At 44.3% G+C, this 21,152-nt stretch overlaps 2 protein-coding genes across 2 annotated transcripts in view; one reads left to right on the plus strand and one right to left on the minus strand.

The window, feature by feature from the left end:
- Positions 1-21,152, minus strand: part of LOC117368273 — an 86,203-nt gene that overhangs the window by 46,056 nt on the left and 18,995 nt on the right. The gene's annotated exons all lie outside the window — the stretch shown is intronic.
- Positions 19,765-21,152, plus strand: part of LOC117368683 — a 37,390-nt gene continuing 36,002 nt past the window's right edge. Inside the window, exon 1 of the mRNA XM_033962408.1 lies at positions 19,765-19,872. Within this exon, the coding sequence (XP_033818299.1) occupies positions 19,765-19,872 (108 nt within the window). The remainder of the gene's footprint in view (positions 19,873-21,152) is intronic.

Below are 21,152 nucleotides of genomic sequence, written 5' to 3' on the forward strand. Positions count from 1 at the left end.
GTTGGTTTGAGAGATGGCTGACTATTTTGAGTTTGTTTTACGTGTGGATGCCCGCCATAGATTGTTGCGCAGAGGAAGGGGTCCGGCCCCGGTCCTGGGGCGTGGCCAGGGCGAACTTCCTTGATATGACAGATGAGCGGTGTATTGATCTCTTTCAATTTAATCGGAAGACCATAGTTCGTCTGTGTGAGCAACTGTAGGAGGATTTGGAGCACATCACTCTTAGGGGACATTCTCTTCCAGTTTATGTACAAGTAACTACAGCCCTGGGTTTTTTGGCTACAGGAACCTTCCAAAGGCCCCTGGGAACTGGGGCTGGCATCAGTCAATCGTCTGTATCCAGGATCATCAATAAGTTTTTAGATGTCTTTTTAAGGCGTATTACTATGTATATACAGTTTCCGATGAGTGAGGCAGAGCGGCAACGCACAATGAGGGGTTTTGATCAACTGGCACGTTTCCCCTCTGTCCTGGGAGCTATAGACTGCACACATGTAGCACTCAGACCATCTGCCGAGACTGAAACACAATTTAGGAACCGGAGGGCATATCATTTGATGAATATGCAGGTGGTCTGTAGTGCTACCATGGAGGTGACGGATGTGTGTGCCAGCTTCCCAGGGTCCTGCCATGACGCTTATATCCTGGCCCACTCCGGCCTAGGTGGCAGGTTCCAGAGGGGAGAAATCTACGGTGGATGGCTGGTTGGTGAGTTAACATACTACTGCAAATAAAGCTTTGCTACATTAACCACCTTTCTCTCATTTTACCATAGGGTCATCGCAAACTTTAGAGGATGATGCAGAACAATGGACAACAGATATGTGCCCCTTTTCTAATATTGTTTCTTCTTGCAGGTGATCGTGCCTATCCTCTGAGGGCGTGGTTGATGACCCCAGTTGTGCGTCCCCAACAGCCGGAGGAGGTGCGGTATAACCGGGCTCTGAACACCACAAGGGCCATCGTTGAACGTACGTTTGGGTTGCTCAAGTCCCGCTTTAGATGTCTACACCGCTCAGGAGGGCAACTGCTCTACAGCCCCGACAAGGTGTCCAAGATGTTTGTTGTGTGCTGCATGCTACATAACCTAGCGGTGAGAAGGATGCCAGACCCTCCTGAGCCGGTCCAAGACAGTGACGATGACGAGGACATCCAACCTAGACAGAGGCTGCTACCTGAGCAAGAGGAGCATAGGAGAGGGCAGTTGGTTAGGGACAACCTAATAAGAGCTCATTTCTTGGGATAATGGTGAGTATATTTATGTGAACCCCAAACAGCTTCTCTCTCTCTGTCTGTCTGTCTCTGTCTCTGTCTCATGTGAGTGAATGTGATGATGCCTCTTTCTCTAGGCAGCAGTTAAAGCTCAGATGTCCTTGACCACCAAAGCAAGAAGTAATTGGTAGCAGCTCAAGTATTAAAGGTGGAATAATAGGTGAGAATCGAATGTAGCTATCTTTGTTTTTGGCCTGATTCACTATGTTGCTCCTGTATATCATTCCATTAGCAGGCTTTATGATGAATTGTCAAAAAGGATAGTGAAAGATGTATATCAACTTAAATCAAACACGTACTACAACAAGTTGATAATAAAAGATATACCTCAGTGGAGGAAAAGATCCCAGATTCACCACTCAGAGAACATATACGTTTTCTCCCTATTATACTGTGGGGTATGATTTCTTTCATCGATCAAAAAACCTCCACTTCACTATTAAATGTGTGTATTCTAATTAATTTTTTGTTATTTATTTATATTTTTTATTTTAGTTAAACAATTGTGGAATGAAACTTCCTTATAGTATTAACCATTAAATAATGGCATTAATAACGTGCAGAAGAGAAAAATGACTAATCTGAATCTATAGGAGCAGGGTTAAGGTGCTAGAGTGCTACAAATTAAAGTGCTGAGTGCCATAGCTAAAAAATATATTGCACAAGAAAGAAGATAAAGTGCAAATGCTCAACTGATATTACATAGATAAAAGCTGCTGATAAATCAGACATGCAAAAAACGGCACTTATCTGCAGTAGAAGAGGCAGGTTCGAATGCTCGCTTGCAAATTACTTCAAAGATGATAAAGTGCAAAAGTGCTATGGATTCACTAAAGCAACAGCAAATGAGCTGAAAGCAGCACGCGAATGGCACTCATGTGGCACGAATTCACACTGCTCACTGTTCTGCTCAATGGGCCCCGTTTCACCCAGTGTCAGGTCAAAAGCGCGCCGGGACAAAGGCGCCCCAGACAATTGAGCGCAGTGCGCGCCACCACACCGCTCTAAATTACTGTTTTTAGTGCTCCGACGGGGGTGTATGGGGGGGAACTCTCCCACTTTACTTAATAGAGATCGCGCCGCGTTGTGAGGGGTGTGGGGGGTTGTATCCCCCCACATTTTACTGAAAACTTCACTTTTTCCCTGTTTTTAGGGAAAAAGTTCAGTTTACAGTAAAATGTGGAGGGTTACAACCCCCCAAACCCCCCATAACGCCGGCGCGATGTCTATTAAGTAAACTGGGGGGTTCCCCCCAAAAAAACCCCGTTGGAGCCCCTAAAAACTGTAATTTAGAGCAGCGCAGCGGCGCACGCTGCGCTCAATTGTCGGCACGCTCTTTTGTCTTTCGCGCCGTTGTCTATGAACCGTTTCACCCTAAAGAAGCTTCATCAGGAAACGAGCTAAGATAGAAATAAATATGATATAAATATGAGATATTAAAAGTTCATTCTACATAACATTCTAAATAACATTAAAATTCTCATAAAGTCACATTGAAAACGCTTTTAAATGACTTACTGTTTGTCTGCGATAGATCAATTCTATTCACATTTAATGCTACCCAAAATGGCGCTTATAACCTTTAAGGACGCTAACACATGCGCATTGAATTGAATAATTTAGTGACGTATATTTAAAGTGATGTCACCCTATTTTCATAACTTCAAGCATTTCCAAATAATAGTGTGACTAATTTGAGCAAGGAAACTCACAATGTGGGATATTAAGGGGAACCATCCATACTGGGAACCTAAATATATAATTTAAATAAATATACAGTTTAATGAACATAGACCACTCAACTTTGGTATTCAACCCATAAGGGTGCACACTGTTAAGTCTAAAAATCCACCTAGATTCCCGCTGTTTAAGACGACCCAGCCTATCTTCACCCCTAGCTGACTTGGGCTCAATATCAATAACAAAACAACGAAGATCTTTAAAAGAATGATTCATAGATTGGCAATGTTCAACTATAACTTCAGAACACCGACCTAGTTTTAAGCTAGATTTATGTTCAAGCATGCGTGTTCTCAGATCTCGGGACGTCATGCCTACATAAAACTTGTCACAGGGGCAAATAATCAGATAGACAACAAAAGTACTTTTACAGTTGGTGAAATGTCTTAAAACATATTTCCTCTGATCTTATGGATTGAAAAAACTTCTTACATTCTTTGGTAATACTACAAATGTTGCAACTGCCACATTTATAATGCCCCAAAACTATATCTTTTGATGGATACTTGAGTATCATTCCATTAGCAGGCTTTATAATGAACTGACCACATTTCAAATAGCTAACAGCTTTCATACTCTTGTTGCAGGTTGGATGTCCAAGACTTTCATCGTCACCATACAAGGGCATCGTAATGTGCTTCTTGATGGCCTGGTAAGAGCTAGCAGTTTAGGACCTCTTGGTTTTTTGTTTTTATACCAACAACAAGTCCTAAATCAACACATGCTGGTGTTAGTTTAGCACATGTGTTGATTGAACACCCCCTTAGTTTTAAGTATAAATCACATCTATAGTTCTAAAATCCCTCTCTCAATGAACATCTTTGGAAAGCTCAGAGAAAGCTGATTGGATGACCTATACTGCTAAAATGTTAAATTACGGCTATCAGAAGCCTATATGGTGCTCAGCTTTCCACTTCTTATAGGAGTTAATGATGGTATTGGTCTTCAAGTTTCTGTGTAGCATACGACTAAAGCTCCCCCCTCCCCTTTTCCATGCTAATAATTCAAGTTCAACTGAAGCTTTAGGGTAACTGTAGGTGTTCTGACAGTTTGAGGTGGGGGACTTTTCCAATGTATTAACATGCTTCCCCTCTTTGCAGGTGTTCAGGCCCAGCTGACCTCCTCCTGTGGCTAGCATCTCATCGTGAAGCTGTTCCTGTGAGACCGGCGGATCCTGTAACCTATTCCTGATACTTGTGCATAGGTAGGTACGAGACATTTGTGCTCACTTTCACTAACCTTCAACATTCCAAACAGTGTGTGTAGGTTCCTAGCTCTCATATGGACTCTGTAACAAGGAGGACGGCATTTATTTTCCTTGCTTTCAATAGCAGAAACCTCAGGCCTTTATTCTCTGACCTCCTTACTTCCCTTTCTTCCAGTGCATCGAAGAACATCCTACATCTCTGAATCCATCTTCCTTTTCCTACAACCTGCCTTATCCTACCGAGGGTCCATGAGGAAACTTTAATAGTTCAAGCGCACTGACATTTTACCCTTTCCTCCTGTAGGCTGGCAGTTGATTTGGACCTAGGAGTGGCTTACTCTGTATACCGGTGTAGCTGTGATCCATCTCATCGAACTGCAGTTGCATGATGTTACATTTACACACCGCTTTCCTGGACTGTGCAAGGATTGTACATTTGAGTGTCAATGAAATGACTTGATATTCTACAATAAAACTCTTAAACCATTTATGGATCTTGTGATTACTTAGCAAAGGAATGCCAGGGCCCATGCTGATACATTGAGTAGTGCTCAGGCATTAGTGTTTCCTTAAATACCACTGTAAATGGATCAATGTTATCAGATTGATCTTTGTCTTAACTAGTGTTTAATGAGGGACAGGTTGCAAAGGAGAGAAGTGGGGTAGCAAACAGGGTAGGAGTGCTATTGGGAGGGAAACTAGGGGTTGTCATGTCTCCCATTTGCTCACCAGTCCAATGACACTACCTCAGAGCCTGCAAATAGCATAATTAAGAAGATGGCATTACTAGAGAGGATGGACAAGGTGGTATTGGTCCAACTTGTGGTTTGTAGGGAAATATTTTCCTTTTTACACACCTGGGCTTCACTTCTCTTCCCTTCCACACATAGCCTTCTGCTTACATTGCATATCATCTCACCTCATCTAGCTACAGTTGCATAACATTACTCTTGCCTGCTGCATTCTTAGTTTACACATCCGAGAAAACCACACAGGAAATGTATAAACCAGTATAAACTCTTTTTTTTAATAAAATCTTTAAAATATATATTAAAAACAGAATGCTGTGTACGTATGCCAAAATGAAATTATAGGTACATATGCGTAATCAGGCAGGCACTTTAATATTTTACATCTTTTGTCTTTTATATTTTTTTTGCAAAGTGGATTTCAACAGGTTTCTATTATAAAAGAGCTGTTTGGTAACACATGCATGTGGCACAAAAATTAAAAGCAACAAATTGTGAAAGTACGTGACAAAGGATTAGAAGTTGTAAGTTCAAATCCCACTCTGCCACCTTTGAGGGGGTTGTATTTGTAAAAAAAACCTATTTTGTACAAGTTTAAATACACAAAGTAATTTAACATTATTCTTAGTGATCACCTGAATATGAATGATGATGTTCCTTAGGGTGGAACAAACTGGCTAGGAGCCTGGAATCCTCTGTGGTAAAATAAGGATTTTTCTTGGCTGCCATTTTCTCTGAATAAAATGTGTTATAAAACAAACAAAAAAAAAAACAAAAGGTGAATGTATGATGTCAGAACGCTAAAACAGCATGATGGTGAACAGCTTTAGGATGCGGATAAGAAGAAAAATTTGCTACCGGCACTTATAATTTGCATACGACGCCTATGCGGAAAGATCCACTACGATGTTCATATGACATCAAAAAGGCTGCCGATTAGTGGCGTACCTAGGGTATGTGGCACCCGGGGCCCATCATTTTTTGACACCCTCCCATGTAAAAAAATATTTTTTGTAATAACCATGAAAAATAAATGGTCATAATAGAAACAGGCACTGAAAATTTTCTTTTATTGAACCTCATATATGTAACCATTAATCCAAACATAACATAAATTATGTCTGAATTGTCATGACATCAGAAGTACATATGGAGTAGTTGCAGGTGATGCTTGGGACAGTTCTGATTGTGTTAGTTCGTTTTTATGTGTTTTTTGAATAGAAGGGTTTTTATTTCTTTGTTGAAGGTTTTGTAGTTTGTGGTCGAGATCAATAGGTTGTAGAGTTGGGGGTCGAGTGTTAGGAGGTTATCAAACAGTTTTTTTTCTTTTGACGATTTTGGTTGGAGGGTATGTGAATGGTGCGTGAGTTCTCCTGTCTGGTTGAGGTGGATTGAATTATTTAGCTGAAGAAATTAGTAAACCCCCCCCCATTCCACACACATTAATTCTCTTCCATTTTTGTTCCCATTCTAAAAAACACTGATAAGTTCCCAGAAAAAAAATACATTAAAATAAGAAGTGAAAACAAAGGCCCCTACAGATGAGAACATAACATAAGAATAGCCTGAGTCAGACCAATAGTCCATCATGCCCAGTAGCCCATTTTCATGGTAACCAATCCAGGTCACTAGTACCTGGTCAAAACCCAAAGAGTAACAACATTCCATGCCACCGATCCAGGGCAAGCAGCCACTTCCCCCATGTCTTAATAACAGACTATGGACTTTTCCTCCAGGAATTTGTCCAAACCTTTCTTAAAATCAGCAATGCTATCTGCTTTTACTATAATTTCTGGCCACTTCATTTTTAAGCTTAGATCTTTCCTTCCAAACAGAGACCTTGCTAGATGTCAAATACAGAAAGAACAAGGTAACTTCACATGGACTTAGCTGTGCAGGAAATGTCAATCTCCTCATACATCCACCATATAGTGCAAAAATGTGCAAAGGTCTGTTTTTTTCATTTGATCACTACATAGCCTAATGCCACACAAGCAGCGCTGTTACAAACATATTCTGAAGGTCAATGCTAAGGTTAACAAAGTTTCCTTCTTTGGACCACAAGGAGATACTGACAAACCACTGGAAGAGGTCAAAAAACAATTCACAACACCCAAAGACCCACTCAGTGTGTGAACCAGTTGAGTGGAGTGGACTAACTGGGGGGTGGAAATGGGCCCGGAGTTTGCTCAGCAGAATTTCCCAGACCACCTCTTCCTCTCAACACATTGACACGCTGCCGCCACCACCACCACCATTAGGAATACCTCACCGGGTAGGCCAGCAATGCTTATAAACTTTATAAAACACATTATTATATTTTCTTATAAAGCACATATTTTAACTGAACTCTCTGACATCCTCAGCCTTGCCATTCACAAAAATAGAAGGAAGAAAAGTTCCCGTTTCCTGCTGTCTCATGTCCCCGGCCTATATAATATTTTTCTTCTGCAGACCCTTCAAAAGTCTGACCAAATCCTCATTTCACTTGCATTATAAAGTACTGAGGATGCCATCTCTCTCCAATCCCAGGTCCTAAAGTCTAAGACAGTAGCGCAAACTAGTGCTGCCCGATTCAAGAAAAAAAAAAAAATTTCGATTCGATTCAGCCTATTGAATTGGTTTTTCGATTCAACTTTTCTGCCCAATTGGGTGTTTGTTTGTTTTTTCAAACATCCTGGTGGGTTTATTTTAAAGCTTTTTCACCCCCCTTTGGCTTCTCCTAACCACACTGGCGCTATGGTGTAAATAAAATAAAGAAACAAAAAGGACTTTTCCTCTCTGTTAAATCCTAGCTCACGTTTGCAGTCTAACACCAGCTCTGGCAGGATACACATTTCAAATCTGACATATTGTAATCACAAAACAGAAAATAAAATTAGTTTTTCTACCTTTTGTTGTCTGGTTATTTTTCAAATCTTGTTGGTCCAAGGCTCTGGTTGTCTTCTGATAACTTGCTTGCCAGGGTCTCCTTCTTCCTTCTTTCTGCATGCTAACCATCCATCTGCCATCTCTGTCCTCCCCGTTTCCCTTCCCTCCCCAGGAGGTCTGGCATCTATCCTTTTTTCGTCTCCCTCCACAGATCCATCTTTTCTTAACTACCCTTTCATCCAGCATCTCTCCCTCCTTCCCCACCACCCCAGGGTCCACCATCTCTCCCTTTCTTTTCCCAACTACCCTCCTATCCAGTATCTCTATCCCCCCCTCTACACCATCCCTTGTGTCCAACTTCTCTCCCTTTCTGTTCCTTCCCTCTCTAAAAACCATGGTCCATCATCTCTCTCCCTCTTCTATATTTTCAGACCCATTATTTCTTCCCACCCAAAGTCCGGCATATGCACATCTCTTTGAACCCCCCCATTCCCTCCGTGTATTTCTACACCAGGGCCCCCCTCCCTGAAGGCCTGTCCCCCCCCCCTTAAAGGTCTCCATCCCACCCATGAAGGCCTGCCCTCCCCCCCCCCCGAAGGCCTGCACGCCCCCGAAGGTCGGCACCCCTCTGAAGGCCTGCACCCCCCCTTGAATGCCTGCCTGCCTGCCTGATCCCCTTGAAGGCCTGTCCCCCCCTTGAAGGCCTGCCTGTCCCCCCTTGAAGGCCTGTCCCCCCCCCCTTGAAGGCCTGCCTGCCTGTCTGTCACCCCCCTCCCCCTTGAAGGCCTGCCTGCCTGCCTGCCCCACCCCGAAGGACCGCTTGCCCCCCTGGCCTCCCTGCACCAACTATGAAGCAGCCCGCAGTGGGATCGCGATGTCAGCGATCCCTGCGCTGCTTCGGAGCAGCTTCCTCCGCTGCGGTCCCGCCCCTTCTCTGAGGTCCCCACAGCCCATCCGAACTCTCTTCTTACTTTGGTGTAGCCTCCGCATCAGCACCGGCACCAGCATGTCCTGTGCGTTGGTGCCGGTGCCCGAAGATCTGCCTCCTGTGCTGGGCCTTGAGCATGTGCGTATGCTCAAAGCCTGAGAGTTCACGTCGAACGTCGAACACGAACTCTCAGGCCTTGAGCATGCGCACATGCTCAAGGCCCAGCACTGGAGGCAGATCTTCGGGCACAGGACATGCTGGTGCCGGTGCCGGTACGTAGGCTACACCAAAGTAAGAAGAGGGTTCGGGTGGGTTGGGGGGACCTCAGGTCGCGACGGGGGGTGCCCGATGGTGGGGGGGGAGGCCGAATCATGGGGGGGAGGGTGCCGGTTCGAGGGGGGGCGGCTCGCAAATCAAGGCGCGCTCAGTTTCCGAGGCGCCGATTTTGCGAATGTTTTGCTCGTCTTGCAAAACACTCGCAAACCGGTGCACTCGTAAACCGAGGTACCACTGTATTATAAATATTGCTTTAAACATGCTATACTGTGATTTCATTATCCTTTTAATGATCCTATACTTTGGGTTAATTATGTGAAAGCTTACATTCCTGAAATAATAAGAAAAGGTTAAAAAATGGCGTGATATGCTACGGACAGTTAGGCGTGCAGAGAGATTTACATCCACGCCAAGCGTTCGCCGCAAAGGTCGCCGATATTTCGCATATGATGCCTAAGCGGAACAGAAAATTACAAATTTATAGCTCATTCAGTAGCACAGTGGTTAGAATGAAGGTTAGCGATCAAAACAGCACTATTGGACTCCATGTCACGTTTATTGAACCATACTTGAGAATATGGGTTTCGGGCCAGTGAAAGCAGCACTTTAAACCATTGAGCTACCACTCTTATGTCTCAGCCTACTGTGAGATGATAGCTAAGCAGATTTTACCTTAGCAGTTCACTAAGGTATGATATGACAGGGGAGCCTGAGACACTGGAATAAAAGGTGCTGTAGCTCAATGAGTAAAAGCGCTGTACTGATCTTCCGGAGGTACTGATCTTCTGGAGAAATTTTCAGTCTCTGTGTAATAAGTCTGTGACAGTGGCGTACCAAGGTGGGGGGGGGGGGGGCGGTCTGCCCCGGTGCACACTGCAAGGGGGTGCACAGATGGCCGAGTCTGGAACCTCCCACGCTGCTCTAAACATCACCTCAGCATGGCTGCCGTACTTATTCTGGAGCAGAGTCGGCAGCCGTGCTAAAGTGCAGGAAGGTTCTGCGATGACTGCGTCTACCGCCTCTGCTCCGGAAGAGGTAAGTGACATTGGAGGGGGGTGGACCGGCAGCCGCAGTCATCGTGGGACCTTGCCGCAACTCCCTGCATCTGCTGGCCCACCACCTTCCGACGTCACTTACCTCTTCCAGAGCAGAGGCAGCAGAAGTAGTCATTGTGGGACCTTGCTGATTTGGATGGAAAGAGAAAGGAGTATAGCAGGGTGGTGAAGGGAGAGAAAGGGAGTAAGGGTAGTATGGAAGGGTGTGGAGGGTGAGAAAGGGGGTCAGGGTGGTATGGAAGCATGGTGGAGGGAGAGAAAGGGGTCACATGCTAATGGAATTGGTGTGCAGAGAAAAGGGAAAGAGACAGGGGGAAGGATACTGCATGGAATTGGGTTGGAGGAAAAGAAAAGGGCCAGATGCTGATGAAAGTAGGGGGAAGGGAGAGGATGTGAAATGCCAGACCATGGCAGTGGCGTACTTAGCATATGTGACACCCAGGGCCCATCATTTTTTGACACACCCCCCCCATCTGTACGAAAAACATGATTTTTAGTAACAAGTAACAAGTAACCTAGGAAAAGGCAGCATCTTACATACTGCAGTGAGCAGTACAACATCAATACACCCATTGTAAAACTAAACAAGCCAGACTAGTACAGATCAATCCTGCAGTCAATCCTAACAAAAAACCATGTCTTTCAAACACACAGAACACAGAAAACACCTTCGCCTAGTATGGAATATGTAATCACAAACTAATCCCTCCCTCTTTTACAAAACTGTAGTGTGGATTTTAGCCATGGTGGTAACAGCTTTGACACTCATAGAATTCTGAGCATCAGAGCTGCTACCACCACGGCTGGCGCTAAAAAACGCTCTACAGTTTTGTAAAAGGGGGGATAAAATAGAAATACATAGACAAAGGTTAAATTGAACCAGTAAGAAGCTGGACTCTGCATACAGTGCACCACAGAAACAGTGACACATGTCTCCTAAAGCAATACATAAATAGAAAATTTTTTTCTACCTTTGTCTTCTGTGGTTTCTGCTTTCCTCATCTTCTTGTAACTCTCTACCTTCCATCCACTGTCTGCTATCTCTCTTCCCCTATATGGCATCTTCTGTCCTCTTCCAGAAACTATATGCCTCCCCCTTCCATCTCTCCTTTCACCCCCATTGGTCTAGCATCTCTCTCCTCTCCTTCCCTCTCCCATACCTCTCCTCTGCAATCCCTTTCCCTTTTTTCCCCCATTTTCCTTTTTAATTTATTTTCTGCATCTGTCTAGATTACGTTCTTACTACCCTCGCAGGCTGTTGAGCAAGATAAAATCAATGGGGCTGGGAGAAACACTAACTACATGGGTCAATGACTGGCTGAGTGGCAGACTTCAGAGGGTGGTAGTTAATGGTACCCTCTCTAAAACATCGGAGGTGACCAGTGGGGTACCGCAGGGCTCAGTCTTGGGCCCGCTCCTTTTCAACATATTCATAACTCAGGGGCTTCAAGGTAAGGTAATGTTATTCGCTGACGACGCCAAACTATGCAATATAGTGAGAGATGGCAATTCACCCGATAGTATGACACAGGACCTACATTTGTTGGAGCTTGGTCCTCGACCTGGCAGCTGGGCTTCAATGCTAAGAAATGCAAGATCATGCACCTCGGCAGCAGAAATCCGTGCAGAACTTACACCTTGAATGGTGAGACCTTAGCTAGAACAACAGAACGAGACTTGGGAGCGATCATCAGCGCAGACATGAAAACTGCCCCCTTTCTTTCCCTCCACCACTCTTCCATTCCAGCAATCCTGCTCCTTTCTCTCCCTTCATGCAGCAAGGTCCCACGATAACTGCAACTGCTGGCTGCCAGTCCAACCCACTCCGACATACTTGCTCTGGAGTGGACTCAGCAGCCGCTGGAAGATCCCGCGATGATTTGTCTGCTGGCTCTGCTCCGGAAGAAGTAAGTTACGTCGGAGAGGGTGGACTCGGCAGATGCAGGGAGTTGTGGCAAAGTCCCTCCTTCCTTCCCATGTCCTTAGTGCCCCCAGTGCCTCCTTCCCATGTTCTTAGTGCCCCCAGTGCCCCCGTCCTGTGTCCTTAGTGCCCCAGTGCCTCCTTCTCATGTCCTTAGTGCCCCCAGTGCCTCCGTCCTGTGTCCATAGTGCCCCCAGTGCCTCCTTCATGTGTCCATAGTACCCCCAGTGCCCCCATCCTGTGTCCATAGTGCCTCCAGTGCCCCCATCCTGTATCCTTAGTGCCCCCAGTGCCCCCGTCATAGAAACATAGAAACATAGAAATAGACGGCAGATAAGGGCCCACGGCCCATCTAGTCTGCCCACCTTAATGTCCCTCCCCTACCTTTGCCCTGTGAAGAGATCCCATGTGCCGATCCCATTTGGCCTTAAAATCAGGCACGCTGCTGGCCTCAATCACCTGTAGTGGAAGACTATTCCAGCGATCAACCACTCTTTCAGTGAAAAAGAATTTCCTGGTGTCACCTCGTAGTTTCCCGCCCCTGATTTTCAACGGATGCCCTCTTGTTGTCGTGGGACCCTTGAAAAAGAAGATATCTTCCTCCGCCTCGATGCGGCCCGTAAGATACTTGAACGTCTCGATCATGTCCCCCCTCTCTCTGCGCTCCTCGAGCGAGTATAGCTGTAATTTGTCAAGCCGTTTTTCGTATGGTAGATCCTTGAGTCCCGAGACCATCCGGGTGGCCATTCTTTGCACCGACTCCAGTCTCAGCACATCCTTGCGATAATGCGGCCTCCAGAATTGCACACAGTATTCCAGGTGGGGCCTCACCATGGATCTATACAATGGCATAATGACTTCCGCCTTACGACTGACGAAACCCCTTCGTATGCAGCCCATGATTTGTCTTGCCTTGGACGAAGCCTGCTCCACTTGATTGGCAGACTTCATGTCCTCACTGACGATTACCCCCAAGTCTCGTTCTGCTACCGTTTTTGCTAGGATCTCGCCATTAAGGGTATAAGACTTGCATGGATTCTTGCTGCCCAGGTGCATAACTTTGCATTTTTTGGCACTGAAGTTGAGTTGCCATGTCCTAGACCATCGCTCCAGTAGGAGTAGGTCGTGCATCATGTTGTCGGGCACTGAATCTTCGTCTGTTGTGCATTTGCCCACTACATTACTCAGTTTGGCGTCATCGGCGAATAATGTTATTTTACCTCGAAGCCCTTCTGCCAAGTCTCTTATAAAGATGTTGAATAGGATTGGGCCCAAGACTGAGCCCTGTGGTACTCCACTAATCACCTCCGTCATTTCGGAGGGGGTGCCGTTCACCACCACCCTTTGGAGCCTACCTCCAAGCCAGCTCCCAACCCATTTCGTCAATGTGTCACCTAATCCTATAGAACTCATCTTGCTCAGTAACCTGCGGTGTGGTACGCTATCGAATGCTTTGCTAAAGTCCAGGTACACGATGTCCAGGGACTCCCCAATATCCAGCTTCCCCGTTACCCAGTCAAAGAAGCTGATCAGGTTGGATTGGCAGGATCTCCCCTTAGTAAATCCATGTTGTCGGGGATCCCGTAGATTCTCCTCATCCAGGATCTTATCTAATTGGTGTTTGATTAGAGTTTCCATTAGTTTGCTCATTATCGATGTTAGACTCACTGGTCTGTAGTTTGCTGTCTCCATCTTTGAGCCTTTCTTGTGGAGTGGAATGACGTTAGCCGTCCTCCAGTCCAACAGTATCTTATCTAAAGCTTTCCTTTTCTCTCTCAACCAGAACACAGCTGTAGGAGGTCGAACCTCCATTGTCCCAAGCAGCTAACTTCATAACAAGATAAAATGACCTTATCTCAGAACATATCAGCAGAATCAAAACAAACTGTGTCACAGTTTGTTTTGATTCTGCTGATATGTTCTGAGATAAGGTCATTTTATCTTGTTATGAAGTTAGCTACGGTTGGCACGTTCCACAATCGCTTGTCCTGTAGAATTATAAAGCAAACCGTGAATCAGCTGGATATCCCATTGTAAGCAAAATTCAGGAAAAGCATTGGAAGAATATGCAGCACAATTGTCTGTTTTTTAAAGTTTTTGGCTTTCCCATATCAGCAATGCATTGCAACATATGATTAATTACTTGATTCGTAGTTTCTCCTGTTTGTGGCGTTACCCAAAGATAACCAGAATAGGTGTCAATAGTAACATGCAGATATTTCCATTTCCCGAAAGGGGAATATTGTGTGACATCCATGTGCTACACTTGATTTACTGCAAATCCCCTGGGGTTTACCCCGTACTCAGCAGCAGAATGCAGCTGTGAGCATTTGTGGGCAAGATTGAACTATAGTTGTACCTTGATTTAAGGGAATTTTAAACATTTGCACCAGGGCTTTGGCATTTTTGGTGGAAGAATGCATGACTGTCTATGGGAGTGGTAAATTATGCAGCGTCTGCAATATTATCTCCTGTAGAAATGACTCCAGGAAGATTTTGATGGCTACGAATGTGAAACACACTAAAAGAGTGTTTACATGTTGACAATAACGAGCGTAATTCAAGAAACAATGATAGTAAGTTGTCATCAATTGACAGGGTGATGTAGGCACCAGGAAACTGGTAAACTAAATTACGAATGTACAGACTGTCTGTGATTAGGTGCAATGGACAGTGGAAAGAGGTTTGCAGGGTAAGAATAACAGCAGCTACATCTGAGTGCTGAGCGGATTGTTGCGAAGGAGTGAATAAGACCCGAGAAGCATTTTCTTGGGTCCAGTGCATGATTCCGCATGTCTTGCTGCTGTCTGTAGAGACAGTGAGAGCGTCAATTATAGGTGTTAAGCTTAGTGCAGAATGAAAATCTAAAACGCATTCTGCAACTATTTTTTCTTGTCTTACAAATTAGAGAACTTTACATGTATTGAGGAGAGCTGATATTCTTAGGGGGCGTATGTGGTAAATAGATCCATTCCACTATATGTAAACGATTATCTGGGGATAGCTGGCCTAAAACTGCAATAGGTTGGCGTTTCTGCAGAAGGATTAATAAGGAAAGTGCTATATTATCCTGAATCCTATCAACCCATTGCGTTAATAAATGATGGTTAATAATCGCTATCACTTTTTGAATGTCTGGTGTGATATAGAGCAAATCTGAAGGTTGTTTGCAACAAATTACCAAAATACTATTAATATACAAACATTAATTTGTACCCAATCAAGGAGGAGTCTATTAATTCTTGTAATAACATGACTCAGAAATAGCTTACCTTAATTGCAATTATCTTGGAAGGCATGCCATATCTGGGGACAGTTCAGTCAGTGATACTAAATCACTTACCCACTTTTCCTGTAAAACAATTTTCTTTTCACATATAAAAGATGTGAAAGATTTAAACATTAATATCACCGTAGAAGGCTCCTATCTTAAAGAAATTACCTGTCAAAAAATTTAAATTAACCTCTGAGTGAGCCCTGCCATCCAGTTAATGATTGGCTTACCCAGAGTGAGCAAATGCTATGGAAGGACACATCCTTCATAACTAATTTTGGACAAACCTAGATAACATCAGTTATCAGTACTGAAGAGTTGCAAACAAAAGGACCTGGGGAGAGAAGCCCGTCAACAGACTTGATAAGAAGTGCTAAAGTCAGGGAGTTAGTGAAGAAAATGACCCCAGCTACAGTGTCAGAGTGAATTTAGACATTTAACAAAAAAAACACACATTCAAGCAGGCAAACAGTCTCAGGCAGACGCAGCCTCTAAATCCTGCACCTACAAACCTCTAACCTCATCTCCTGTGTTTTTGTCAATTCTTGCTCTGCTTGAATATATAAATCTATGCCTGCACTTTGAGCTATTTCAGATTTTTAACTTAACACAGTTGGCTTTGTGCTTGCCAATATTAGGGGGTCGTCCTCTGTTCAATAGGGGCAGTTTAGTACTATTTGCCTTGCAGTTTCGTTTGAAGTGTCCTGGCTTGCCACAGCCATAACGGCCTTTTAGAATGGAACTTTTCTGAACTGCAACTGCCAAAATGCCCATTGCTTACTGTAACCTGTTTATCAATTCTATTGCATAACTTTTAACTGGTGTTCCTGAGGCTAACTGACCTGAGGTATAAAGCCCTCCAGACTGTAAAGCTCTCCGTTGAGCCTCCTTATTATTTTCATTATCCCACATAACATATTGACCCGTACCATGCGCATAATGTCTTTCCAATCTTGTGGTATTAAAGTATGCGCTCCAGCCATGTATTCAAATAACCTGGCTGTGAAATTACTTTGTAAACCTTTCTCCGAAATAGATTTAAGGATTTCTCGCAACATTGCAAAGGATAATGGTTGATAAGTAGCTATCTGTCCTGGACCATTAGGATCTTGGAAATATGTGACTGGGTAGGCTTGAATTAAATCTTTCACGTCCTCTGCTGCTAATTGCCATTCCTCTCTGGCCTGAAATGCGCTTGAAGGTTGCGCTAATGTTTCTGCCTTTTTTCCTTTAAAGGAGCTGGGGATACCTGTGCTGGAGGTATGATTTTTGGATATGTGTTCTGATTTGAATAGTCAGGGGAGGGAACTATTAATGAAACCATTGCCACCTTGGAAGGTGCCTCTGTACCAACCTGCTCCAAGGCACACTCTCACTGATGCCATACCCATATGGCTGCCGAGGCCAGAGGCTCAGCATACAAAACTTTCCCGACTCTAATCCAGTCTTCTCATTTCAATAATCATTTTTCTGGATACTGGAAGCAGTGCTCTCCTATCTTTAGTACTAAACTGTGAATCAGAGGCCTCTCTATCTGTATGTCTCAGAATATTCTTCAATTCTGTCACATGAGCACGCTGTAAATCTGACAGGGAATTGCCCATACTTACTCGAAGGGATCCCGGAGGATGAGGTGCACCAAGTATAATTGTCAGATGGAGCAAGCAGGGCGAGGGACGGTGAGGGTCCCTGTTCGGGCGCCACTTGTAAGAATGCGACACAGCAAACCCACACATGCAGTCTTAGAGTCGGGATGGAGGCGCTTTCAGGGGCTAGCTCTGAGTCCCTTTTATTATGATTCTAAGCTAATGACATCATAGTAACTCCATCATTTACACATCTCATGATTGGTGGGTACAAAGGTATTAGCTTTTACATTGGTGGATACAAAGAAAGGTACATGCTTATACCTCGTGATCACCCTCCCTTTACCTCGTGCTTTGCCTCGTGATCACCCTCCAACTCAGCACTTAGACAAGGGCCTGATTAACACGTGGACAGAACTTGAATCTTTCCACGTCCTCAAGGCCTGTCAGCTGATGTCCTTTCCAAATAAGGACTGCTCAATTAAGATAAGGGTTAATATGTGACAGGGGTTTTGTGTCAAGAAGGGAGGGGGGAATGAGGAATGATTCAGTATTCATACACAAGGGCGAAAGGTCAATGTGCTAAGCTTCCCTTGTATTAGAACATTACTACATCAGACCATGGTTCTGATATTTCTTTGTCTTTACTCTGTAGGTCCTGGATTGTAGGAATCCTTGAAACCATGTGTGTACTTTGCCTGTGATTCCTATTGTATCTAGTATTTGTAGCAGGATGTCGTGGTCTACCAGATCAAATACTGTGGTGAGATCTAGTTGTATAATCAGCATTTTTTTTTTTTTTGCCTGTGCTGAGGTGTTGTCTAGCTGTGTCCAAAAGGGAGCCTAGTAGTGTCTCAGTGCTGAAATTGGTTCTGAATCCAGGGTAGGGTGAAGCAAGTTATGGTTTTCTAGGTAATTGGTGAGGAGTTTAGCTACTAAACTAACTAAACTAAACTAAACCTTAAGTTTGTATACCACTTCATCTCCATAAAGATAGAGCTCAGCCCGGTTTACAGGTAAATTCAATGAGGGAAGGCCATAATAAGAACTTAGAGGTTATGAAGAGGATAGCTAGCTTTACATTTTAAATAGATAGCTTTACGTTTTGGAGAAAAGCCAGGTTTTCAGATGCTTTCGGAATAATTGGAATGAGCCAAGGTTCAGCAGCGGGGCAGGGAAGTTGTTCCAAAGCTCATTGAATTTGAAGAAAAGGGATTTCCCTAATTTACCTGCATATATGACGCCTTTTAATGAGGGGAAAGATAGTTTGAGTTTGTGGGCGGATCTGGTAGTGTCAGGTCTCAAAGAATTCCAGGATAGTGGAATTAGGGGGGAAAAATGCCATGTAGGATCTTGAATATTAGGCAGGTACATTTAAAGTGAATCCTAGAAATCACTGGAAGCCAGTGAAGTTTTGACAGAAGCGGGGAAACATGGTTGAATTTGATTTTTGCGAAGATCAACCTAGCCACAGTGTTCTGGATCCACTGAAATCTTTGAAGATTTTTATTGGTTAGGCTTAGATAGATGGAATTACAATAGTCCAGTCTGGAAAGAATGATTGATTGTACAAGGACAGCAAAATGTTGGCGGAAGCAGGATCTCACTTTCCTCAACATGTGAAGACTAAAAAAATATTTTTTTACCAGAGAGTTAAGATGATCATTAAAGGAAAATGTAGAGTCAATAATGATGCCCAAAACTTTGCTTGAGAATTTGATCTGCAGTGTGGGACCAGAAGGTAGTTGAATTAGTGTGGGTAACTGATCTAATATTGGGCCAAGCCAGAGTAGTTTTGTTTTGGACTCATTCAGCTTCATTTGTACAGTGAAGGCCCAGGATTGGAGTTTCGTTATGCATAAGGTCCCATTTTGAACGGGACCGTCCCATTTACAGACCTCCTGTCCCGTTGTCCCCACACACAGCTTCGGGATGCCGAAATGTCCCGTTTTCAGGGACAGCGTCCCGAAGCTGTGTTCGGGGACAATGGGACAGGCGATCACTTCCTGTCCCTACCTGCCACGCAAAAAAAAAAAAAGCCTCCCTCCTTCCTTTCCCCCGATCCACTGCTATCTTACCGCCCTGCTGCTACTGCTAAAGCTGACAGGAAGTCTTCTTTCTGATGTCAATTCTGACATTGGAGAGGACGTTCTGGGCCAGCCAATCACTGCCTGGCTGGCCCAGAACGTCCTCTCCGACATCAGAATTGATGTCGGAAAGAAGACTTCCTGTCGGCTTTAGCAGTAGCAGCAGCAGCAGCAGGGCGGTAAGATAATGGTTACCATTATGAATTAATAAGATATGTGTACATGAAAAATGAATGGAAGAAATTGGGGGCAGGGCTAGGGCGGGATTGGGGGCGGGAATGACAATTAATAGATGTCCCCTGTGACAAACCTGTGGCCAGTTTTGTCCCTGTAAGGGATAAAAGCAGAACAAGGTCCCTGGTCAGAAGGGCTGACCAGGTTAAAAGTAAAAGTTTGGTTTTGGCTGACTACCCCTCAGACAGTGAGGTAGGGCAGGAGAGACAGGAACAGAGGTACATCCAGCAGAGAGCGCCATCTCAGGACAGGTACTCTAGAAAGCCTGATAGGACTCTTATTGAGAAGTGGAGTCCCAGGGCTGGAGGGTATGCTCATTACCAGCCTAGGAGAAACCTGAATTATTTCCCTAGGGATTTCCTGCCTAACACAGCTGCTCCTAGGAGAGAGGGGTGGGGCTTTAACCAACATAAAAACAGAGTATGGGATCTCAGTAGGGAGAGCAGGGAGAGCCGGGATGGGGCTAGAGCTAACGAGCTCAGGCAGCGGCAGAAGCAGCAAGGCTTGGAGGCAGATGAGGGGAGAGGTCTCTCTCCTCCAGCCTGCAGCAGTGAGGACGTGGAGATGACCGAGGACTACCTCAGCTCCACCCCAGTGGCTGCTGAGCAGGCAGAGGCTATGGATGTCTCTGAGCCACTGCTGGAAGCTGGCTATTTCCCCACTGACATGGAGGTTAGTTGTTAAGGGGAAGGAATCAAGGCTGTGCTTGTGCTGGCTCCCGTAACTCAAGCCCAGCTGACAGTGATTAGGGAGAGAGCAGGAAAAAGCTCTCCTTTACACTGTGTGACGCCCCGGAGAGCATTGTTTGTTCAAGGAACTTTATCTGTAGGGGTGTGAAAGCTCCGTGTAAAAACCTAAGTAAAGTTCACAGCTTACCTAATGTCATGCTATGTTCCGTCGGCTAGGAAGCCCAGCTGATAGTAATGAGCTGTGAAGCCTGCTCTGCAAAACCTATCCGTGTCTCAGCTAGGTAAGCTGAGACATTTGAGAAATTCATTGCTAGGTTTGGGAACTCTAATTACTCTGGCTGTGTTCACAAGGTGTGCAAAGTTTGAAAGTTTATTTTCCTGATATTTTTCATTTACCTTTACCCCTGGTGAAGAGGACTGTATTTAGACTGAAAAGTCCAGGGTATTGAACTGTATGTGGCATTTGTAGCAAGCCATTCTGACAACTGCAAGCTATTTCGTGTTTTATATTTTGCCATGACATGCGGGAGGCTGATGTCCCCCCGGGTTCAATAAAGTACAAGAACATTCTTTTGTAACAAGACTTACCTGTGTGGTCTTCTCTTTACAAGCTACTCTCAGTGTGGCCTGGCAGACTAGGCAGGCGCCTAGGTCTGTTATAACCTGAAAAGCCTTCCTCCAACCTGAGGAGGCCACACCGACAGGCCAGAACTCAACACGCTTAATCCCTCTGCTGGTTAGAGCAAGGGATAAGTGTGTCACACCCCTTTTGATGAAAAAAATAAATGGTCACGTTAGTTATGCAAGCTATTATATTTTCGGTGAGGTTAGTGAGGTTCGAATCTACCTCAAGAAGGACAAGGATGTCACCTACTGGGGCTTAATGTACAAGTGAATTTGCTTAACTTATATTGTATTGTACTTTTGTTCCAGGATAAAGAGGTTAATTGAATAATTACATTTAAAAATATATGTTTTTGTAAATGCACTAGGCACAGGATGTGCGTGCAAAAATTATGTTTTTGGAAAGCCTAGCTACGTCAGGCCATTGTATGCTAATGCTATAGAATGACGTCAGGGAATGTATAAATGTATAGTATTTCAGAAGTTTCCTTTGGGAGAATTTTAACGGGTCTTCTTTTCTCCCCTTGGATACAAAAGAATGATGTTATATTATTTTTACTTTACATCTCTTAAATAAACTCAAATATTCTGCTCATTGAGGCACTCAGTGTTTTGTGTCCAATTTATTTTAACAACCAC

Source organism: Geotrypetes seraphini, chromosome 10 (assembly GCF_902459505.1).
Source record: "Geotrypetes seraphini chromosome 10, aGeoSer1.1, whole genome shotgun sequence".
Taxonomy (NCBI): Eukaryota; Metazoa; Chordata; class Amphibia; order Gymnophiona; family Dermophiidae; genus Geotrypetes; species Geotrypetes seraphini.